Source organism: Parasteatoda tepidariorum, chromosome 7 (genome assembly GCF_982258835.1).
Source record: "Parasteatoda tepidariorum strain Cologne lab strain chromosome 7, Ptep-v5.0, whole genome shotgun sequence".
Lineage (NCBI taxonomy): Eukaryota > Metazoa > Arthropoda > Arachnida > Araneae > Theridiidae > Parasteatoda > Parasteatoda tepidariorum.
Genome location: NC_141761.1, coordinates 7,409,718 through 7,430,146, shown reverse-complemented (window position 1 = coordinate 7,430,146; position 20,429 = coordinate 7,409,718). Strand labels below are relative to the sequence as shown.

The 20,429-nt window shown below is 29.5% G+C and overlaps 1 protein-coding gene across 3 annotated transcripts in view; it reads left to right on the top strand.

Annotated features, from left to right (window-relative positions):
• LOC107444770 (puratrophin-1) overlaps positions 1-20,429 on the top strand; it is a 286,553-nt gene that overhangs the window by 89,521 nt on the left and 176,603 nt on the right. For all 3 annotated transcript variants that reach the window (XM_071182931.2, XM_071182930.2, XM_087167220.1), the window contains exon 3: positions 5,222-5,386. In XM_071182931.2, coding sequence (XP_071039032.2) covers positions 5,222-5,386 — 165 coding nt within the window. The remainder of the gene's footprint in view (positions 1-5,221; positions 5,387-20,429) is intronic.

The following is a 20,429-nucleotide window of genomic DNA, read 5'->3' as shown; positions in this document are numbered from 1 at the left end:
GGCTGTCTGGCCAACTATGATGATGAACAAAGCCTGTGGTATGTTTGAACTTGTATTCTTTTTCTGGGTGTTTTACTAACTTTGCTTAATTTGAAAATTTTGCCGTTAGCAACACTGATGGATCTAAACCATTTTTTGATGAGTAAATTATTTATATCCGAACTTCCATTGAGAGCGAATCCAGTGACATGTTGAAAATAATAAGCGTCAAAATATTACCAACGCATAATAATAGTGTTTTTTTCAAGGTACATTTTGAAGTAAACATTGTACCCAGTCAAATCAATCGAAAGAATATTCTTAAAGAGAACGTTTTTAACACTTGAATCATTTTTGGGGAAGATTTAGATTGATAATTAATTATTTCTTTCTTAATGACAGATTGTTAATAACAAATAGAATGTTACATAAAAATTCCGTTAAAGGAATCCCAAAATCTTTTATTGCATTAACACAAACTGAGGAAATATGAAGTATGGTAAAAAGTAGTAGAATATGGTAAAATTTTCTGGCTCAGCATTTCTGTAATTTTTATCAAAGCTTTATGGTAATGATTTTGGTAAAATGATCAATAAAATAAGGTTTTTATAATACATTAGGGTAATTTTATCATGGTACCTCAAAGCATCACAGAAAAGCTACTCGATTTAATTTACTTTTCAGTTTTATAATTTTTCATAAATGAGTAGTAAAACGGAGTTTCCGGTAAACCATTACCATATGAACGGAAAGAATTATCAAGATGTTTTGTTTTTTAAATGTCCCTCTGTATTGAATTGTTTTTCTTTTTCCTGTATCGGTTTTTTCAGCTTTTAGTTAATTCCTTATTTATTCCTTTAGTTAATTGGCTTATTTATTGTTCAACAATTTATTTATTGTTTAATAATTGAAAAATGTTTAATTTACGTAATTAATGAAGTGTTTTGATCCACTTTTAGTTTTATTTTATAATTTAGAATAATTATAGAAATCAAGTATTATAAATAATATTATAATTATATTATTTATATTAAGAAATAATATTAAGAAAGGTTGAAAAGTAAGTAAATACTTTTAAAAAATAAATTAATGAATAGTTTGTGGATGAAGCGAACTTTGTAATGTTTTTCCCCTCAAATTTCGCTATCCTTTTTTTTAATATGAAAAGAAAATTATATCTCAATATTAAAGCAGTTTTTATGTTTCTTAATAATCTATAAAGTTAATTTCTAAATTATATCTTACAGGTCGGTTAAGAAAGTTCAATAACTTTCTCAAGTTTCTAATTTTGTTTCTTAAGAACTTATAGTTTTTTTTTTTTAATGAAGTAAATTAGTATTAGTTATAGTTTGCATCATTGTCCAGACATTAAAAAAAAAAAAGGCAAAATTTATAATATATCAAAAGTTAAGTAATTGTAATGAAATTCTGATTATTCAAAATACAATGATTTAATGTAAATTAAAAACTATTCGTTACTAACTCCAATTTATGTGTTCATGAGAACAGATAAATTTACTTAACCTAGTTAAAGGCATATTCAAAGCAAAGTTGATTGCATTTCGATTCAAGTTAGTTTAGCTTGATTATATAATGATTAAACTAAATTATCTAGTTAGTTTATCTTCAATTTTTTGTTAAAAGGACAATAATCTACTATCATTTTATTTTTAAAGTAAAATCCATGGATTCAGTGCAATAATTTTTTAAAATATCCTCCTTGAAAAAAAAAGGTTTTTCTTTCAATATATATTAGTGGTTACCAACTGGCGGCCTGCGAACTAAAATATATTAGTTGTCATTTTTTAGGACAATTTTCGTAGAAAAGTCTATATGGATTTAAAATACTTTTCTTTCGTTTTAAAGAACGTAATTTCTTCGTTTCTGTAAAATTTAACATACCAACGGTGCAAAAAAAATTATTTCTCTGGTTTTGCATCCAAGAAAATATTTATTCAAATTCAAAAATAATCGTTTAGGTTGCTCTTTATTTTTTTCCCGTTTTTTTGTATTTTGTGAACATAATTTAGCATGTGCGTATCAGAAATTTTCTCGAAGAAATTCTCCCATTTAACTTTTTGAAACCACTCATTTTGAATGAAATTATTTACATTTGTAAATTGTAAAGCGTATAAAAGAGGGAATGAATATTATGTTTTATTTAAATTCCTTGAATTGAATATCGCGTGAGCGAAAAAGAAAAAAAAAATAATTTCAGATGCTCGAGAATTTTCTTTGTTGTTATAATTCCTAAAAAGTCAAAAAAAATTTTTAATTTATCACAGAATTAAATTTAAAAGAAGAATACAAAATCTTGCTACCAAGTTTCTGATTAGGAAAAGATTCAAAATGATATGTTATTTTGCTTTTTAATATTAAAAATCTGACTTTAATCTTTAATATTTAATGAATATTTGCTGATTATTTTATCCATTCAATCAAGAATCATAAAGTCCAATCATTTGACCGGCTATGGTAAAATACTAGGTATAGAATAAGTGTTGGTATGTTTAGTGTAAAAAATCTTATTGCATGCTATACAAAAAACTGCTAATTGCATAAATGTATTTTGTCAGATTCACGCTTTGTGTCTTAAATTGTGACACAAAAGAGTTCACCATTTATGTGAAAATCATATTTAGAATTTTCCTCTGAGGATGGGCGTTTAGAATCTTTTTATATCTTTGCAATTCATGGAAACTGCTGTTATGATAGTTGGATATCCATTTATAGATAAGATATACGAGGGACCGATCAAATATGACGTCAGCATATTCCTCAAAAAAAAAGAATCCTAAATTTTTACTATTTATTTGAATATTTCTCTAGTTATCTGAATTTAGGATTAAACTGAAATAAAAGAACAAAAACAAATATAAGTTTTTCAAATCTAGAGTCGAATATTTTTAAATTCTTGTCATGTTTTCTTCTGTTCCCTAACTCTTGACCTCTGAAATTATTCGAAAAATTTTTTTCCTACTCCTTAATTTAAACTTTTTCACTTGTAATTTTTTACTAAATTTTTTTTGCAATTTAATATATTTTTTAAAAATAAGTGTTTTAATGTCTTACGTAAGCAAAAAAAGCAAATCACAAATTCATTAGACGCTTACGTAGCATTTAAATGGCTCATCAACAATAAATTCACATTCATCACTCGAAATCAGTTACAAAAGTTTCCTACACATTTCACTGTAATGTAAACCAATCATTTATAGCACACAGCGTATCATCAATGTAACTCGCAATCTCTTTTTTATCTAAAATAACTTTAACTTCTAACTAACTAAAAATAACTTCTACTCATTTCATTTTATACTCTAGTGAACTCAAATTTCCGTTTTACAAGTATTTGAAGAGTATATAATTATGATTTTCAATTAAAAATGAAATAATACGCATTATTAAAGAGTGTTCAAAAGGAATTTATTTTCTGGAATGAATATAAACGGGAGCACGTCAATCAGTTGCCCCAAAATTATAAAATTTAAATGCCCTTTAAAAATGATGGGGAAAAACGATGAACATCTAAAAAATTGAAATGACAAACGTCTAAAAATTCATTGTAGACAGGCTTCTTTATGTGAAGAATATTTTGAATGGTTAATAAGGAGAAATTCGTTGTAAGGAGATTGTATTTAGTTCGTAAATATCTCATAAAGCAAATTATGTACTATCGCAATCACTTTTTCCCAACAATACTGCTGCTAAAAAATACTCTTTCGTAAAATGAACCCTCGTTTATAGTGGATTTACGACTGGATCCACTCTATAGAGACTGTATTTACAGGGTACTCCTGGAAAGTCATGGATTCTGCTATTGAACAAAATTTGTCATGAAATGTCATGATTTTAATATTTTTTTTAAAATTATGGAAAGTTATGGAATTAGGTCGCTGAAAAATCTCATTTTAAAATGGAATCCCCCCTACCCCCAATTTCGCAGCGTACCATATATCTGAATTCGTAATAAAAACCTAACTCACAGTCATATTTTATTAAAATATAAAATGCTTTTATTACGTTCTTTAAAAATGATGGTGTTCTTTCAAGAAATGAAAGAAAGAGCATCATTTCTGGAGTGAATTATCTTTTAAACTTCTGTGATTTAAGAATTTTTTTTATTTATTATTTTTTATTTTATCAATTTAAAATTCTAGCTGAACCAAGCCAGTCATTGGCAAATGTTTTTTAATTCCGAAATGAGAACAGAAAAATCACTAATATTTCTTTCCTTTTCCATGAACAAGAAAATTTTCTTTAGAATATAATTCTGCAGAGAAAAAAAAAAGAGAAAAAAAAGTTTGCCTTTGTATTTTTTTCCAGCTATTTTATTCCTTCAACTCTTTCTTTTACTCTGTTTTTTAAGTATAAAATTTATAAATATGAAGATGCAGAATATAACAGTTTTGGTTATACTAATCATTTCATTTATTGTTATGATAATTCTTTTTTAAATTTAGTGTTGTGTTTTTCTCGGAGAAAATAGTAACTTTGGTAAGTCATGAAAAATTGATTGATCATGATTTATTCATGAAAAGTCATGGATTTGAAAATCTAAAACAGTGTTTTCATCATAGAAAAAAAATGGGTGAGAATTTCTCACCCTTTCTCAAAAGCAGGATGAGATTTCAAAAAGTTAAGTGAGATTTCTAAAAACTAAAAAAACACTAAAACTCTTTAAAAAAAAATTATTTCTTTGATTATAATAAATTTTTAACGTCTTCTATTTTTTAAAGCATTGAATATTTTTGGTGCATCATCATAGAAGATTTTGCCTTTACAAGGTATTTGTCCATCTTACATAAGTGCATAAAAAATTTGAACGTCTTACATGAAGAAATCTTACCTACGGTGAACATGTGATTGTAGAGAAATGTGCTCTGAAAGGGGTTCCGTGGTTGTGTTCTGTTGTTCGAAAAGGTTCTAAACAATACTGGTAAATAGGGAAGCTAGATAATGGGGCAGATGATGAAAATAATGAAAGATCTAGGAAGAAAAGTGAAACGGTTTTTTTTCTAAATGGCGTAATTCGAAGCTTTTTCCAAAATGCAAGAAATTCGCGAATTTTGAAATTGATTTATAGAATGCGCGAATTTCTCGCGGTAATCATTTTTTAATGCGAGAAAAGAAAAAAATATGCGAGATTCTCGCGTTCTCGCGCTGTAGTGAAAACACACATTTTAAAATTTAAAATGTAGCAGATACCCTGTATTTAATTTGGACTTTTATCTTTGAACAGGTATAGAGCGCCTGGAACTAAATGGTATCTTCAAGTCCGTTCAAGACACAAGATGTTGCAACACAAAGGATAGTTCCGTCCAGACCAGTGACCATCCATCTCTAGAATGTCTCTCCAAGGAGGTTTCAGTGGTCACACAGAACAATGAAGCAACATCACAATTGTGTAAGTCACTCTTCATATACTAAATATTAGTCTTTGTACATGTTCACATCTTCATATTCTGAAAAAGTTATCTGCATTACTTTCGCTCGGAAGCGCCATTTTTTTTTTTTTACTCTTTCTTTCTATGTAAATTCATAAACCATCGTATATACAATTGCGCAAAACACGTCTGCAGTTCCACAAATAGCAAACCCCCCCAATCAAATATTGGTAAACTGCCAATCGCAGCAGCAGATTATTATTATTTTTTGCTTTGTTTCTGGTCGAATAAAAACGTGATAAAGCATAACGTATGGACGAATTCTGCTATGCCCGAGTATACTCGGGATAACAAATATATGCGCATACCCGAGTTAATTCGGGATAATCAGGGAATCGGTTAATAGACAGCATCCAATCGAAACAACTTTAATCTGCGTTTTATTTTAAAACAAATGAGCCCATTATTTCTCAATTCCAAGTTTTAAGAAGTATATTTGAAAAGATTGATAAAATTTAACTAAAAATATATCCTAACTTAGCTAATTATTTTTCATTTCATCAGAAAAAACTAACAAAAATTAGACATCAAATAATCATCCTTTTGTTCGATAGCAATCGGAACTAAACAAATTGTCGATGGTCAGTTTTTCTATAACTGAAGCGTCTTAGAATGTAATGGAATTTCGTTAAGCCATGAAAAATTCTTGGAATGAGTCACGGAAGGTCATGAAAAGTCATGAATTGGAAAATCTAAAATGTAGCAGATAGGGGAGAGTGGGGTCAATTGTAACAGGGTACGATTGTAACAGAGCAAAAATTTCGAGTGTCGGGTTCTAGATTTGGTTCCTAGGTGGTGCACAAGGTGTATTTAACAAATCTACATGTACACCCCTGATGGCAACCATTTTTATGTACTTTTGAAAGAGTTACATCACAAAAGATATTTTCACGTCACGCAAGTACTTTTTTTGGTATTAGAATATTTTATTGTAACAAAGTAATTTTGTTTAAACAAATAAAAATTAGTAACCGAATATGTAAGTGGACACCTTAATTAACATTTCAATAAAAAAAAAGATTAGTTTTGCTAATTAACTAGCATTGTTTTTAACAAATGAAGCTGAAATGGCGTCTTGGGGACAATTGTAACAATAAGTAAAGGGACGATTGTAACAGCTGAAAATAAATAATCTTATGTTTACAAACCATTACTAAACTCTTTAAGAACCACCAATAGTTTCCTATAGCATTTATATTATGTTGCATGTGCATTATTTTATTTGTCACCTTTCACAGCATAAATTAAAATTTTTAACCCCTTAAAGTTAAAAGTTTAACCCTTTAGGTCTCTGCTCATTATTATTTTTACTCCTAAAATATCACTACTATTTTGATCAATAATAAAATATATCACAACTATGATAATATGTATAATTAACTATGTTTTAGTTGAATTTATGAACTGTTACAATTGACCCCGTAAGTGGGGACAATTGTAACAAGTGCACGACTGTCAAAAATTGTTAATAACTTATATAATAATATTTAAAATCAGGTATTTAATTTTTTTTCTAGTAGAGGATAGTCTACTTTACTCATCTGTCAATTAATACTAATAATATATTGGATTTTTTGTTAGTTAAAAATAGTTAAGTAAAAAATGTTACAATTGACACCACTCTCCCCTACTCTGTATTTATAAATAATTTTTATTTAAATATAAAAAAAATTCACCTGATATTTTTTTTTAAAATTCCAGTGTAACCAATTGTAATTTTCATTAATTTTAAAGTAATTATTAATTTTAAAATAAAATGGAATGAGCAACTCTATATTGAATATTTTTAAAATAGATGAGTGTATAAAGGAAGTATCGTATTTCTATTTTTTTTCCATCTATTTTAAACACATTTAACAAAATCTATTTTAAAACTGCACTTGAACTGGTCTTTTAGGTTGACGTCAATGAGGAGAGAGAGAAAGCATTTTTATAAAAGTTCGATCCTTAAACATGTAGAGAAAGAACAATGTGGAGGCCTCATTGTCCTTCACACAAACATGTAAGATGAATCGCTCAAAGACAGAACAAAATGATGAACAATACAGAGACAGTCAAACCCCGCTATAGTGAACTTTCAAGGAACTTAAATTTCTATTCACTATAACCGAAATTTCACTCTATCCATACTGCAAACAATTTTAACTCATTTTTTCCGAACTATTCCCTTTTATGACACATTAATTAAATGAATGACCCATAAAAAGAAATACAAAAACGATTAAAAAACAATATGCAGTAACTTTTATTTTTCATAACTCTTCGTCTTGAGTACAAAAAATTAAGAGATGTTCTTTATTGAGGAATGGGAAACTGAGATGGCAAACAAGAAAAAAATGTCTATGGCTTCATTCCACTGAATAGATGGTTTTAAAAATCGATATATGTATTTTATGTAAAAATTTCAAAATAACTGAAAAATTAAGAAAAAAAATCACATTTTTAAAAAATCGGATTTCTTTGTAACTTTTTGACCGATTTCCTACAAATAAAAAAGGTTATTTCTTTAAGTTGAAGTAAAAATTTATTTAACTTAAAATTCAAATTTTTTCGACTATTTGCAAATAAAATAATAATAAATCATTTTTTGCATAGACTTGTCTTCGAATAAACACATTTTATAATTGTATGCAAACAATTTTCGATTCGAAGTCCGCAGAAAGTAGAATTAACGTTGAGGTGTCCGAACTTTCAACCGCTTTCTTGTCCTAACCACCGAACGTGGCTTCTGCTCTGATTTTGAGAGTCAGGAATCTATCGCGGTTATGCTTCTTATGAGAAAGCGCGTTTTTCTGTCTGATTTCTTAACTTAGATTATCATCTGCACTTAATTTGGTAACAAATATGAGGTCACCCTCCTTAAACCATTAAGTTTGAATACTAATGCCGGAGATTTTTTAAGTACTACCTATTTGTATTTATTTTTAACGTATTGCATTACAATGTTAACCCATTGATACACTAACGTAAACAAGTGCAAACCGGTTTCAGTCGCGCAAAAACAATATAGTATCACCTGAGAATTAAAATTTTTGATAGAATCTTATAGTGCGAATTTAGAATCTATAGTTAGAATCTATTAGAATCTTATAAAATGGCCAGGGACTGTATATATATATATATATATATATATATATATATATATATATATATATATATATATATATATATATATATATACTAGAGGGCTCCGCCCCCTTCTCACTACCGCTAGCCAACCCCCGATAATTGCTACGCAATTACATTTTCGTTCGCTTCGCGAACAAACTTAGAGTCGTTTTCCTGGAAATTAGCTGGCAATTTTTCTGCACCAACATCACATAGAGAGAATATGATAGAATTGTAAAATGTCAGAGGAACTTATTATCAACATTATAAACTTATATAAAGCAATTTCAATACAAACAATATTATAAACTTATATAAAGCGAGGAAGCAATATTATTTAACACATTACTATAGGGCAGTGTTTCCCAAACTTATGACTTTTGAGTACCCTTTCTAAATTTTTCGCAACGCTGTGTACCACTAATAAAAAATGAATGCATTTTTTACTATAAAAAATTGTACAAAAATTAGAAATCACAACTAGCTGCTGACACCACTAATTATTAACTGTTAACTCTGCAAAAAATAGCCGAAAGAAAAATACGTAATCGTAGATTTTAATGGCTAGCTTTGTTTTTAAATAAAATTTTTGAAATTTTCGTTTGTTGCAAGATATTTCGCATAAGAACACGTACCCCCTCTAAACGATTCCCGTACCCCTGGGGGTACGCGTACCACACTTTGGGAAACACTGCTATAGGGCATTAGCCGGAGATTAATCTCCGTATCCGAAGCACGCGTGGTACTGCCTAACTCAAATCATCACTCAAATCATTTAAACTAGGAGGCTCCGCCCCCTGCTCGCTAACTCTCGCCAACCCCCGAGAATTGCTACGCAATCCTATGTGGTTCACGCCGTGAACCATGGTTCGCTGCGCTCGCTCGCCAATGAACACAATGTTCTAGCACAAAGACATAATATATTATCATCAAAGACATAGTATTTTATCATCAAAGACGCAGTATTGTACTTATGTAGAAGAATTCTACCAATGTTCTTATTGGCTTTTTAAAAAGTATATTAGCTATTTAGATTGTACATGGTGAAAAAAATCAAAACATTAGCTAAATAAGAAACATATTAGCAAAATAAATTATCAAATATTGCTTCACTAATATTCTGCATTTTAAAGCGTGAAAATTCAATGCATAAATAAACGCGAAATATAAAAAAAATTCAATGCATTCAATACAAACACTTAAACGTTTTTTAGACGTTTAGGTAGCTCCCAGTAGGAAAATATCAATTCAACAGCGGCCTTTTAAAGCATTCCCACTTCAATTAATTAATTAATTCCTAATTGAGTTTAAATTAAATATTGTCATGTTTTTAGTGCATGAATCTGAATTGAACAACCTGATAATGCTCACTCTGGTTATTGTTATCTGGTTGTTCACTACGTGCTCTTGCGCGCCAAATCCAATCAATTAAAAATGAAAACTGTTGCCAGCGCGAGAAAAGAAATATCATCGGTTTTATTGATACATACATACGTACGTATTAGCGTTTTATATAATATAGATTTTAAACTAAAAACAATTAAAACCTGATGGAAAAAAACTTTACAAAAATTACAAACAAATTAAAACATGTAATATTAATAAGTTGATTTTAAGTAATATTTCAAAAGCAAATACCATTGCAAGTAATTGCTCAATTAAGTTCAATACTGTCAACTGACAAAATATTTTAGTTTCAATCAGAAGTATTCGTAAGTACACCAAGGTATTCATTTTCATTTAAACGTCTTGACTTTTCAACGTTTCTTCGCCGCTCATTCAGCCGTCGCGTATTGATAGCACTACAATTATTTTCCAGTTAATTTTGTGCAGCTAAATCATGTTCAGCTCCATGCCGCTGTTGATATCGCCTAAGATATTCACGGCGATCCATTTTTTATAAAAGATATAAGTATTTCAAAGTAAACTCTGTTCAATATATTTTGATAATTTGGAATGTAAATAGTTTTTTGAGAGAGTGTTGATTCGTGCTTCCAATAACTCTACCCGATTTATCAAAGCTATTAAAATATATTGGACTTCTAAAATAAATCAAATATTTTATTATAAAACTTTAGAACAACTATCTCTTTACATTGCCACTCAAAATTATTAATAAACACTGGATAATATTGCGTTAATGACACTTTTATCTAATGACGTCATAAACAATCGTTTGCATAAAGTTTAGTTCATAATAATCATATATAATCGTTTGCATAACTAATCGTTCGCTCTTTTTATAGCTTTACGTAACTGTGAGATTTTTTTTTTTTTTTTTTTTGGAATGGCGATGCTATAATTTTGTTGTTGAGTTAATAAATCCTCCTTTTTGTAAACGTAATAGTAGAGTTTTCTTAATTATTTAATTCGAAGTCCAGTGAGTTTTATTTGAGGTCAATTTGTATTTTGTATTTTTTGACAGCATTATTAAAAATTATTACCTTTTCACATACATGCGTTCTCAATTTTGATTGGCTGTTTTGTGCGTTACTAACCAGAAGTCTTCTGTGATTGGCTATGTGTTATCATTCCACTCTCTTCTTATATATAAAGATATATATATATATATATATATATATATATATATATATATATATATGTATATTCATTCTAAACGTTTAAATTACGTAAAATGAATAATGAAGTTTTTTTTTATATCTGCATCCTACTTATTGTACAACAGTTCATTAATCAAGTAATGCTTAATTTCAGAGGGTCCCCCCCCAAATACTTCCCAAAACTACGCAACTGTAGCAGATCCTGTCCAGTACGTGAAGATCAAAAGTTATCCAAAATGTTTTTTTTTTCGCACTGTACTTAGGTAATATTTAAATGATCCCTCAACAAGGAAGGTAGAACTTTCTAGAAGAAAAATGAATCGCACAGTCTTGTGAATGAATTTTTTCAATAAAGGAAATAATTTCGTAATTATTATCTATGAAATTGCGTTAAAGCATTATTGCGAGCGAGGATGATTTGGAGAGCGAAAAACAATAATTTGCGGGAAACAGAAATTACGTAGTTTTCAGGATCGTAAAAAAAAATATTCAGTCTTTAAAATGGTAACCCCTTTTGGTAATTATAAACATCAGTATTGGAACTGAAAAGCATTGCTTTAGGGTTATTATTCAAATTCATCTGAGAATAGAAAACTAAATAAAACGAATAAAGTTTTTCGACCACCCACATGAAAGTTTATTAAAGAAAGATAGAATTTCTCGAAAACCCGATTCGAAAAGATGATAAAATCTGGTTAGGGAATCATTTCTCATGAATCCCTCTTTTTCAAAACAAAAATCACACATTTTAAATTGAATGAATCCACTATTTTCATGACCTTTTGTTATGCTTGAAGTTTATTACTTGAAATTCTATTCCAATTTTTACAATTTTTTATTGTAAACAATGCTGCTTACTATTTATTTATTTAGTTAGCGTTTGACGCAGTCTTAAGCCAGATACGATATGGAATTACTCACATTCTATAAAATTTAAAAAATGAAATTATTTATTTTATTAAATGATTTTAATAGATTTTTACTTAAGAAATGTTTTAAGTTCTTACCTCGTGATTATTTCCTTCCATCAGAATTATATTTTTTTCAAAGAAAATAAATGGCACATACAAAACGGAAAAAAAAAAACGCAAGTTTTTGGAAACTATTAATTAATAAAATGTATTTAGATTAAAAAACTTAATAATAAATAAAGTTTCCCACGGTATAAGAATCATATGATATGAAATTACTCACATTCTATAAAATTAAAATATCATATTATTTTTATTAAATAATTTAATAGATTTTTGCTTAAGAAATGATCTTATCATTATTTCTTTCCATTAACTCCTCAGAATTATATTCTTTTCAAAGAAAATAAACCACACATACAAGAATAAAATAAACACGCGTGGCACGAACCAGCATCACCCCAATGTAGGAGTTCGGACTGATGTGTGAGGATCCAACACACGAATAGCAGCTTGTTTTGATTGTTTGTTCATGAACCATCAGGAATAGCAACTTGTTTTGATATTCATGAGCCCCAACAAGACTTCCGATTAAACCATCATGGATATGAATAGTTGGAACCATCATGGATTGTTGGTCCATCAGAATGAACTTCTCCTGATGGTTAACCATCATAGTATTAAAGTAACATTTTCGTCATGGAATGATGGAAGTTTATTGGCATATCAAAAACCATCAACTCATAATGTAAAATGTTGGATGAAGGTGACCATCAATTGATATCGAACCATCATGAATCTCACTGATCTCAACACAAACCATCAAAATGTTTTGACGGAACCATTAGGAATTTTGACTTGGACAATTCTGATTGACTAATAAAATGCAGATAAAACGTAAATTTAGTGAGAAATAGTTATAGTGACTTTCTCTATAATTAGTATTAATCACTTCTGAGTGAAATGCATATTAAAAACGTCATTGACGGGGATTTTCACAGAAATAGTAATAATCTAAGTCTATACATGATTTCCGAATCCCATTTATGATTAGACAATAAGTTTTTATCATTATTATATCATATAATAAAATTTCATATTTAACACAATAGCGTTAAAAAAAAACGTGGCATGTTTCTTCGATTTAAAATATTTCATTTGCAAATCGAAGAATTTGAAATTTAATCTATAATTGTATACATAATCTCATTATATAGAGATATTTATTTTCGAATAGAAAATAAAATTAATTCAGAATAAACAATTAAAATATTTCTTCTTAAGTTTCAAAAATAAGTTTGTTTTTATTTTAAATTATTATAGTTTATTAAATTATAAGGATGAAGGGTTGTACGTTTATTAATATATTTTAATGAAATTATGATCGAATTGATACTGTAGATATATTATTATTGATTCACATTTGAGTAAGAAACGAAAATTTTTTCTCGAACAAAAATAAATTAATGTTTCTTAATTATGTATATTACTTGGTATATGGATTAAATACGCGTATGGATTAAATGAACATTGAGGCTCCAGCGGAATAACGAATCTAAAAACTGTTTCTACCTCATGATTATTTCCTACCATCAGAAATATATTCTTTTCAAAGAAAATAAATGGCACATATCAAACGTAAAAAACACAAGATTTAGGAAACTATTAATTAATATAATGCAGTTAGACTAAAAAACTTAAAACTAAATAAAAATTTCTTACGCCATCAGAATCATATGATATGAAACTAATATTAAAATAAAAACGAAATTATAAAAACACATCTAGAAATAAGCACATGGGCAGAAAGAGGCTACTCTTGACGTACTTCCGGGAAACGAATAAATAGGGTGTGTGGGTAAGGTGGGGGAATTGACGTCACTTCTGCCTCTTCAAAACCTCTACTCCCTAACTGCTCGCTTAAAATCGAAGAAAAAATGTTCACACAAAAGAATAAATCTATATATATATATATATATATATATATATATATATATATATATATATATATATATATATATATATATATATATATATATATATATATATATATATATAAATAGATTGAGATCATAATGAAATGATGCACAGCTATTGCAGAGTAGTAACTGAAGTCCTTACTAAAAATAATTTACAGGAAGCGTTGTCCGACATGCTGATATTCCAAAATCTATTCCCTATGAAGGAAGGAATGGGAAAAAAGCGTAAATAAATTCTGGGAAGGTCGTGTTTGTATCGACCTTGAATGAAGATACTAGAAAGACCACCCTTCGTGGTGGATAATTTGACTCACTTATGATTCATGTTTATTCTTCTGAAACAATGCAGGAATGGGCTTTTAAAAAACATAATTTCCCCGTCTCTGAAGGATAGATACACTTCAAATAAAGACGTCCAGTCTTTTTCTTTTTTTTTCTTCTTCTTGCACAAATTGTGTTCAAATACTGTTTTTTTTTATTATTATTATTATTATAAAACATACAGTGCACAAAATAAAAAAACGGAACGCCCTGCATAACTTATTATCTAATGATCGAATAGTCACGTTCTAGGACTCAATCTTAAATGTTCAAGGGGAAGACCTCAAATAAGCTAAATAACCGGTTCCCCTGATTATCCCGAGTTGTCTCGGGTACGTATATATTGCAAATATTTTATCATCCCGAGAAAACTCGGACTTAGCAGAATGTGTCAGTGCATTTTGTTTTATCACGTTTTTACTCGTTCGAAAGCAAGAAATATAATCATAGCAATAAGAGTAAAATAGCGTATTCCTTCACTGATGGCGTTTGAAAAGTATCATTTTGTGTTGTCCCTTGTTTTAAGAACTATCATACAAACACTCATATTTAACTTATTTCATTTGTCCGAGACAACTAGGGATAGTAAACTGATTTTAAATTAAATGTTTCTTACACATAAAAAAAAAATTCAAATCTCAACTTAAAACATGTGCATAATCTTTTGTTTTAGTTCCTTGTATTTATTAATAAAATAAAAAAATATGTAGATTTTTGGAATTTCCCCCCCCCCCTCGAAATCATTGGTAAGGGGAGTGGTTAAGTAAGGCAGACGATATTTTAAGTTACGAAATTGGACACAAAACCGTACCTTTCTCTGAATAAACATTTTTCAAAAGACTTGGGATTTGTGACCTCCCATATATAAGGTGCAATGTTGGAAGTAAGGTCCCAATAGTTTGGTCGGTACAAAGTTTGGACCCTTTTATGTTAATATTACTTTTTTGCGGGAACTTTTTAAGCGAATCGAAAAATTTTGCAAACTATTATAAAATCCGTTTACCTGTCGGGATTGCCTGGTTGGTAAGGCACTGGGCCCATGTCCAAGATTTCGTGGGTTTGATCCCGCCGGCTGAAGACGTGCAATAAATGGTGACTGATGGCTCGTGGCTGAAATGGTAGCACGTTAAATCTGTCGAGTCGCAAAGTCCTCCGTGGGGCTACTGATTCAGGAGTTTCCTTGTCTTCTGGATTGGTTCAAAATGACAAGGCTACGGAGTTGAACACTAGTTGTCGTAAACCCAAAATTAGGTCGGCTGTTCAACGACGGATATGAAAAATAAACTAAAAATATCCATTTACCCAAAGATGATTCCATGCAGAATGTAAGTTTTAGTAAATATCGATTTGTTTTATTACTTTATTTAATTAATGTTGCCCAAAAATATTTGAACTGTAAGACATGCAATTTTTTTTTGGCTCTTTTTAAAGAATTTAATTATAGATGGCAGAATACGAAATTTGAGCAAAATCGGTCGAATAGTTCCTGAGAAACCGAATTTTTAAAAATACGACTTTTTCAAAATTCGATTTCGCAGGAACCATTCGACCGATTTCGCTCAAAGTTTGTGTTCTGCCATCTAAAAAATTGCATTCTGTAAAATGATGCGAAACATTACATTCCTTACAATTCCAAATTTTTAGACTTTCATTAAATAAAATAATAAAAAATAATGAATATTTACTGAACGTTATATTTTGCGCGGAATTATCTTTAGATAAACGAATTTTACAATTGTGTGTAAATTTTTGTTCACTTTTTCTTAAAATGTTTTCGATATACGATGAAAAACGCGAAAAGTAAAATTAACATGAAGGGGTCCAAACTTTGTACCGCTCTTCTGACCAAACTATTGGGACCCTATTTACCAGATTGGGGCTGCACTCCTATGTTTCGAGGGTCAGAGTAAATACGTTTTTGTGCCTGATTTTGCAACTTAAAATATCGTTTATACTCATTAATTATTATATTCACCCCCTTGGAAAAATTAAAATTGAGTACGTGAATATCCGATCATAAGTTTATTTAGGGTTGTCTATTCTTGCGCACTGTACACATTTAGAATTATTAAAATAATTGACCTCCCATCAAAGCCATGTGAATGAAAGAAAATGTTCATTCAGATGTTCAAATGTTCATTCAGGGACATTTCAGATAACAAAGCATGTTATTTTATTCAGTCAAACCCCGCTATAGTGTACCTTCAAGGGATTTCGGGTTACTCTATCCGGGAGTTCACTATAAACCGTGTTCATAATAGCGGGGGTTAACTTTAATATATTACGTATGAATGCAGAGATGTATTCAGATTAATAATAATTTGCCTACAGAAAATGTTCACTCGATTAGCTTTCTAGTTTTAGTACCCAAAAAGTTCATTCATTTATTCAAGAATGAAAAAGGAACACTTTCTTTTTGCATACGATACTAAGTCGAACTATATTTTCATTATTATTTTCAGTTTGATTTGAACAAAATAAAAATAAAAATTCTAAATCTTTCAATTATGCGAATTATTATTAAATTTTGATTTTTTTTTCATTTCAATTCTATTATTTCATTTATTTAGCTTTTAAATTTATTCATGGAACAACCTTGATGTGAGATCCCAATATTTGTGGTATATCCCAATTATAGACCAATATATTTGTGTGTGGTGAGATCCCAATATTTTTAAAAAAGGTGCTTCTTTTCGATTTTTGTTTTTTAAAAGGTGCTTTCTTCATTGGATGTTTCCCTTTTCGAAAATGTGATTTGTCCTTTACCATGTTGATTTTCGCTATGAATTATACAAAGAGACACACTTCACATTGTTCCATTCAACATTTTCACAATTAATTCAACCCCAGTCTATTTTGGCGTATTGTCAGTTCGTAGCGTAAGAAAACGCCATTCCTTTTACATATATATATATATATATATATATATATATATATATATATATATATATATATATATATATATATATATATATATATATATATATATATATATATATATATATATATATATATATATAATTTTTTAAAATGCTTAAAAATATTTTTGAGCTCTTGAAAAGTGCTTAAAAGGTGCTTATTTTTTGTTGAATAATTTGGCTACGCACCTTTTTAATTCTTACGTATTTACGCAGTTTTGTTTCCTTCACTCCATATAAATAAAATGGTCTGCTTGTTACATAACGTTACTAAAATCATCCTAATGGTAGAAAAGTTAATCCTCTTTTTTTCTAAGAAGTGTCCCAAAGGAACTAATGGAAGAAAACTTATGTGATTTGTATAATACTATCTATCAGTTCAATAACTTCCATTGTGTGTGCATGGAATAAACTTGTTTTGACTTTAATGATATGTGACTGCATGTCCTTTCAATTTTTATGCCGGAACTCCTCACGAATCATTTAATTACCATCGTTTTACAAACTGAACAAAAGAAGAAAAAAAGGGATATTAAGTGATTATGCTATATATTATTGCTCAGTATAAAAAAATTTAGAGGGAATGATATTGATTTAAAATGATAGTACCCCGCTTTAGTGAATGCGGTTTATAGTGAACTCCCGCGAAATGTACCCGCGTATAACGTTATTTTTTGTCGATAGAGTGAAGAGTGAACGAAAAAAAGTTGGATAGTATGAACTTTTTTCTGTCTTCGACTCATTTATTTTCTTCATTTATAATAATACATATTCGTAATAATTTTGAAACTTCTACTTCAAAATAAATACATATTCCAATTTTTAAACTATCGCAACATGGAATGTAGCATTTTTCTTGTTTGCTTTATTATTGAATGGGTTCAGCATTCAGAAACCACAATCTTGCAGTATCTGGACAAATGATTCAAGTCAAAAGCGATGAATTTGCTATGCGATTGGGTGAGACTTCTGTTATGTGCTTGAATGGCTGCGTTTAAAAAGCGGGATAGCGTAAATCCAGGAAAAATTATCGGAGAGTGTTTTTCCATATCTGATGTTGAGGACTGCTCATCGGCTGAAGATGACTCATTTTTCTCCTACGCAAGACGAAAAGTAATAAAAGTGAACACATTTTTGTTACTACGTATTATTTTTCGGTCATTTATTTAAATAATGTGTCATAAAAGGGGGGAGTTAGGAACGATTAGTTTAAATTGTTTCCGTAACGGTTATAGTGAAGTCCCGGTTATAGTGAATCAAAATTTCAGTCCCCTGAATGTTCATTATAGCAGGGTTTGACTGTATATGAAAATGTTATTTGTTTATATTTCAAATTTGAAAGGTACTCCATTGTATGTTTCTATTATCTAAGTTTTTTGTACCATCAGAAAATGAAATTTAAATTTGATAACTGAATAATTTTTTTTTCTTCAAAAATGTTTCACTTTTATAAATTTAGTGAAGTAATTCAAGTTGTGGTTTTTTTAAGGAAAAAAAAATGATTGGATGCAGCAGTGATTGGGAACTAAACAATTTTTATCACCCAACTCTATTTTTTTACTAACTTATTTTAGAAACTAAAACTATATACCAACAAATACAATTATAAAAAAAAATATATATATTCCTATATAACTTTTATCATGTTGGTCAGATTTTCAAGCACTAATATTTTAAAGTTAATGAAATACAATAATCTGTTTTTAATTAGTTGAATGGGGTTATAAATCTCGCTGTTATTCGAACCTTATTGGAAGGCCACCACGGCTTGTGCTCACGACCGTTGCATGCTTACGACGCGCTCATCAATTATGTCTTTGCGACCAGTTGTTGCTGACGGTGAAATTGTGGGCGTTATTTCTTTCCTTTGGGGTCCTGCATCATCGAAATCAGTTTTCATCGATGTGGAAAATGTTAACGACAACCTTCATCTATGAACACCACCCTAGAAACACGTCTTGTGAATTGGAATTGTATTTTTGTAGCGGTAGATACACTACAGTACTCCCCCACCAGAATTATAGCTGTGATAGAATTCGATGAATAGGATAACACTAGTTGATTCATTGCTGTTTTGTGCGAAGACGGGAGAGCTGTGTTACGATCACCGTACTTCTTGAGTGCTGATCGTGAGAGCTGTATTAAGTTCACGATCTTTAGCAGTCGAGTGTATACGTTGTGTGTGATCGAGACTGAGAAGCCTGGGGAGGTCGCAGTTACCATCCATCAAAGTTGTTCACATCATGTGGGGGTCAACCTTCATTTATGAAAAGGCACCCCACCATAGACTCGATTTATATTTTTGTAGTGGTAGATACACTACAATCGGCTTCAACAGTAAATAGAGATGTGAAGTTTAAAATGAATCACCACGCATAGCTTTTAAAGTGAAAATTCCATTCAAGAGTTTTGTACTGTCAAATAATTCATTCATCAAATGTTTGTTAAGCACAGAAGAAGAAAAAAAAATATCAAGAAAACGGAATCTTTAAAGAAGTGAGCAAAACAAATTGTTTTTCATCTCAAGGTTATTCACTTTTAATAGAATGCTTCATTTGATTTCCATTATTATTTGAATCATTTTTTTCCGTCGTTTCTTTCATATTTATTCAGAAAATAATTGCGTGGATGATATGTTTTCCTTTTTCCTTTAACACTAGTAAAAAGAAAACAACATAATTTTCCTCCGTTATTGTAATTTGTTTGATTTTACCGAAACAACTTCTGGATTTCTTTTTATTCTTAGATTAATTGAATGGTAGGAAATACTCAACTGTGATTTTATTTCTCAAAATATCGTCTTCATTTATTATTTAGCATATTTATTTCGTAACTCTCAAACCATCAAGATTGAGTCTTTACACTTAAAAATCCGATCATTGGGTCAAAAATTGTTCTGAATGCACCGTTTAATATGAAAGTATTATTTTGAAAAAGCTTATATAGGGTGCGTAGCGTTTTTAAAGGTGCTTATTTCCGGTTTTAGTTTTTTAAAAGCCCTTAAAGGTGCTTTCTTCATTGCGTGTTTTTGAAAGGTGCTTATTTTTTCCTTTGGGAAAATGAGATTTTTTTCTTCTTTACCCTGTCGATTTTCGCCACGTATTATGCAAGAGCGTTTTTTTTTTCTCAACGTTTTCACAATTCATTCAACCACAATCTATACCGTCAGTTTATAGCGTATGAATGTGCCCATCATTTTTCTTGT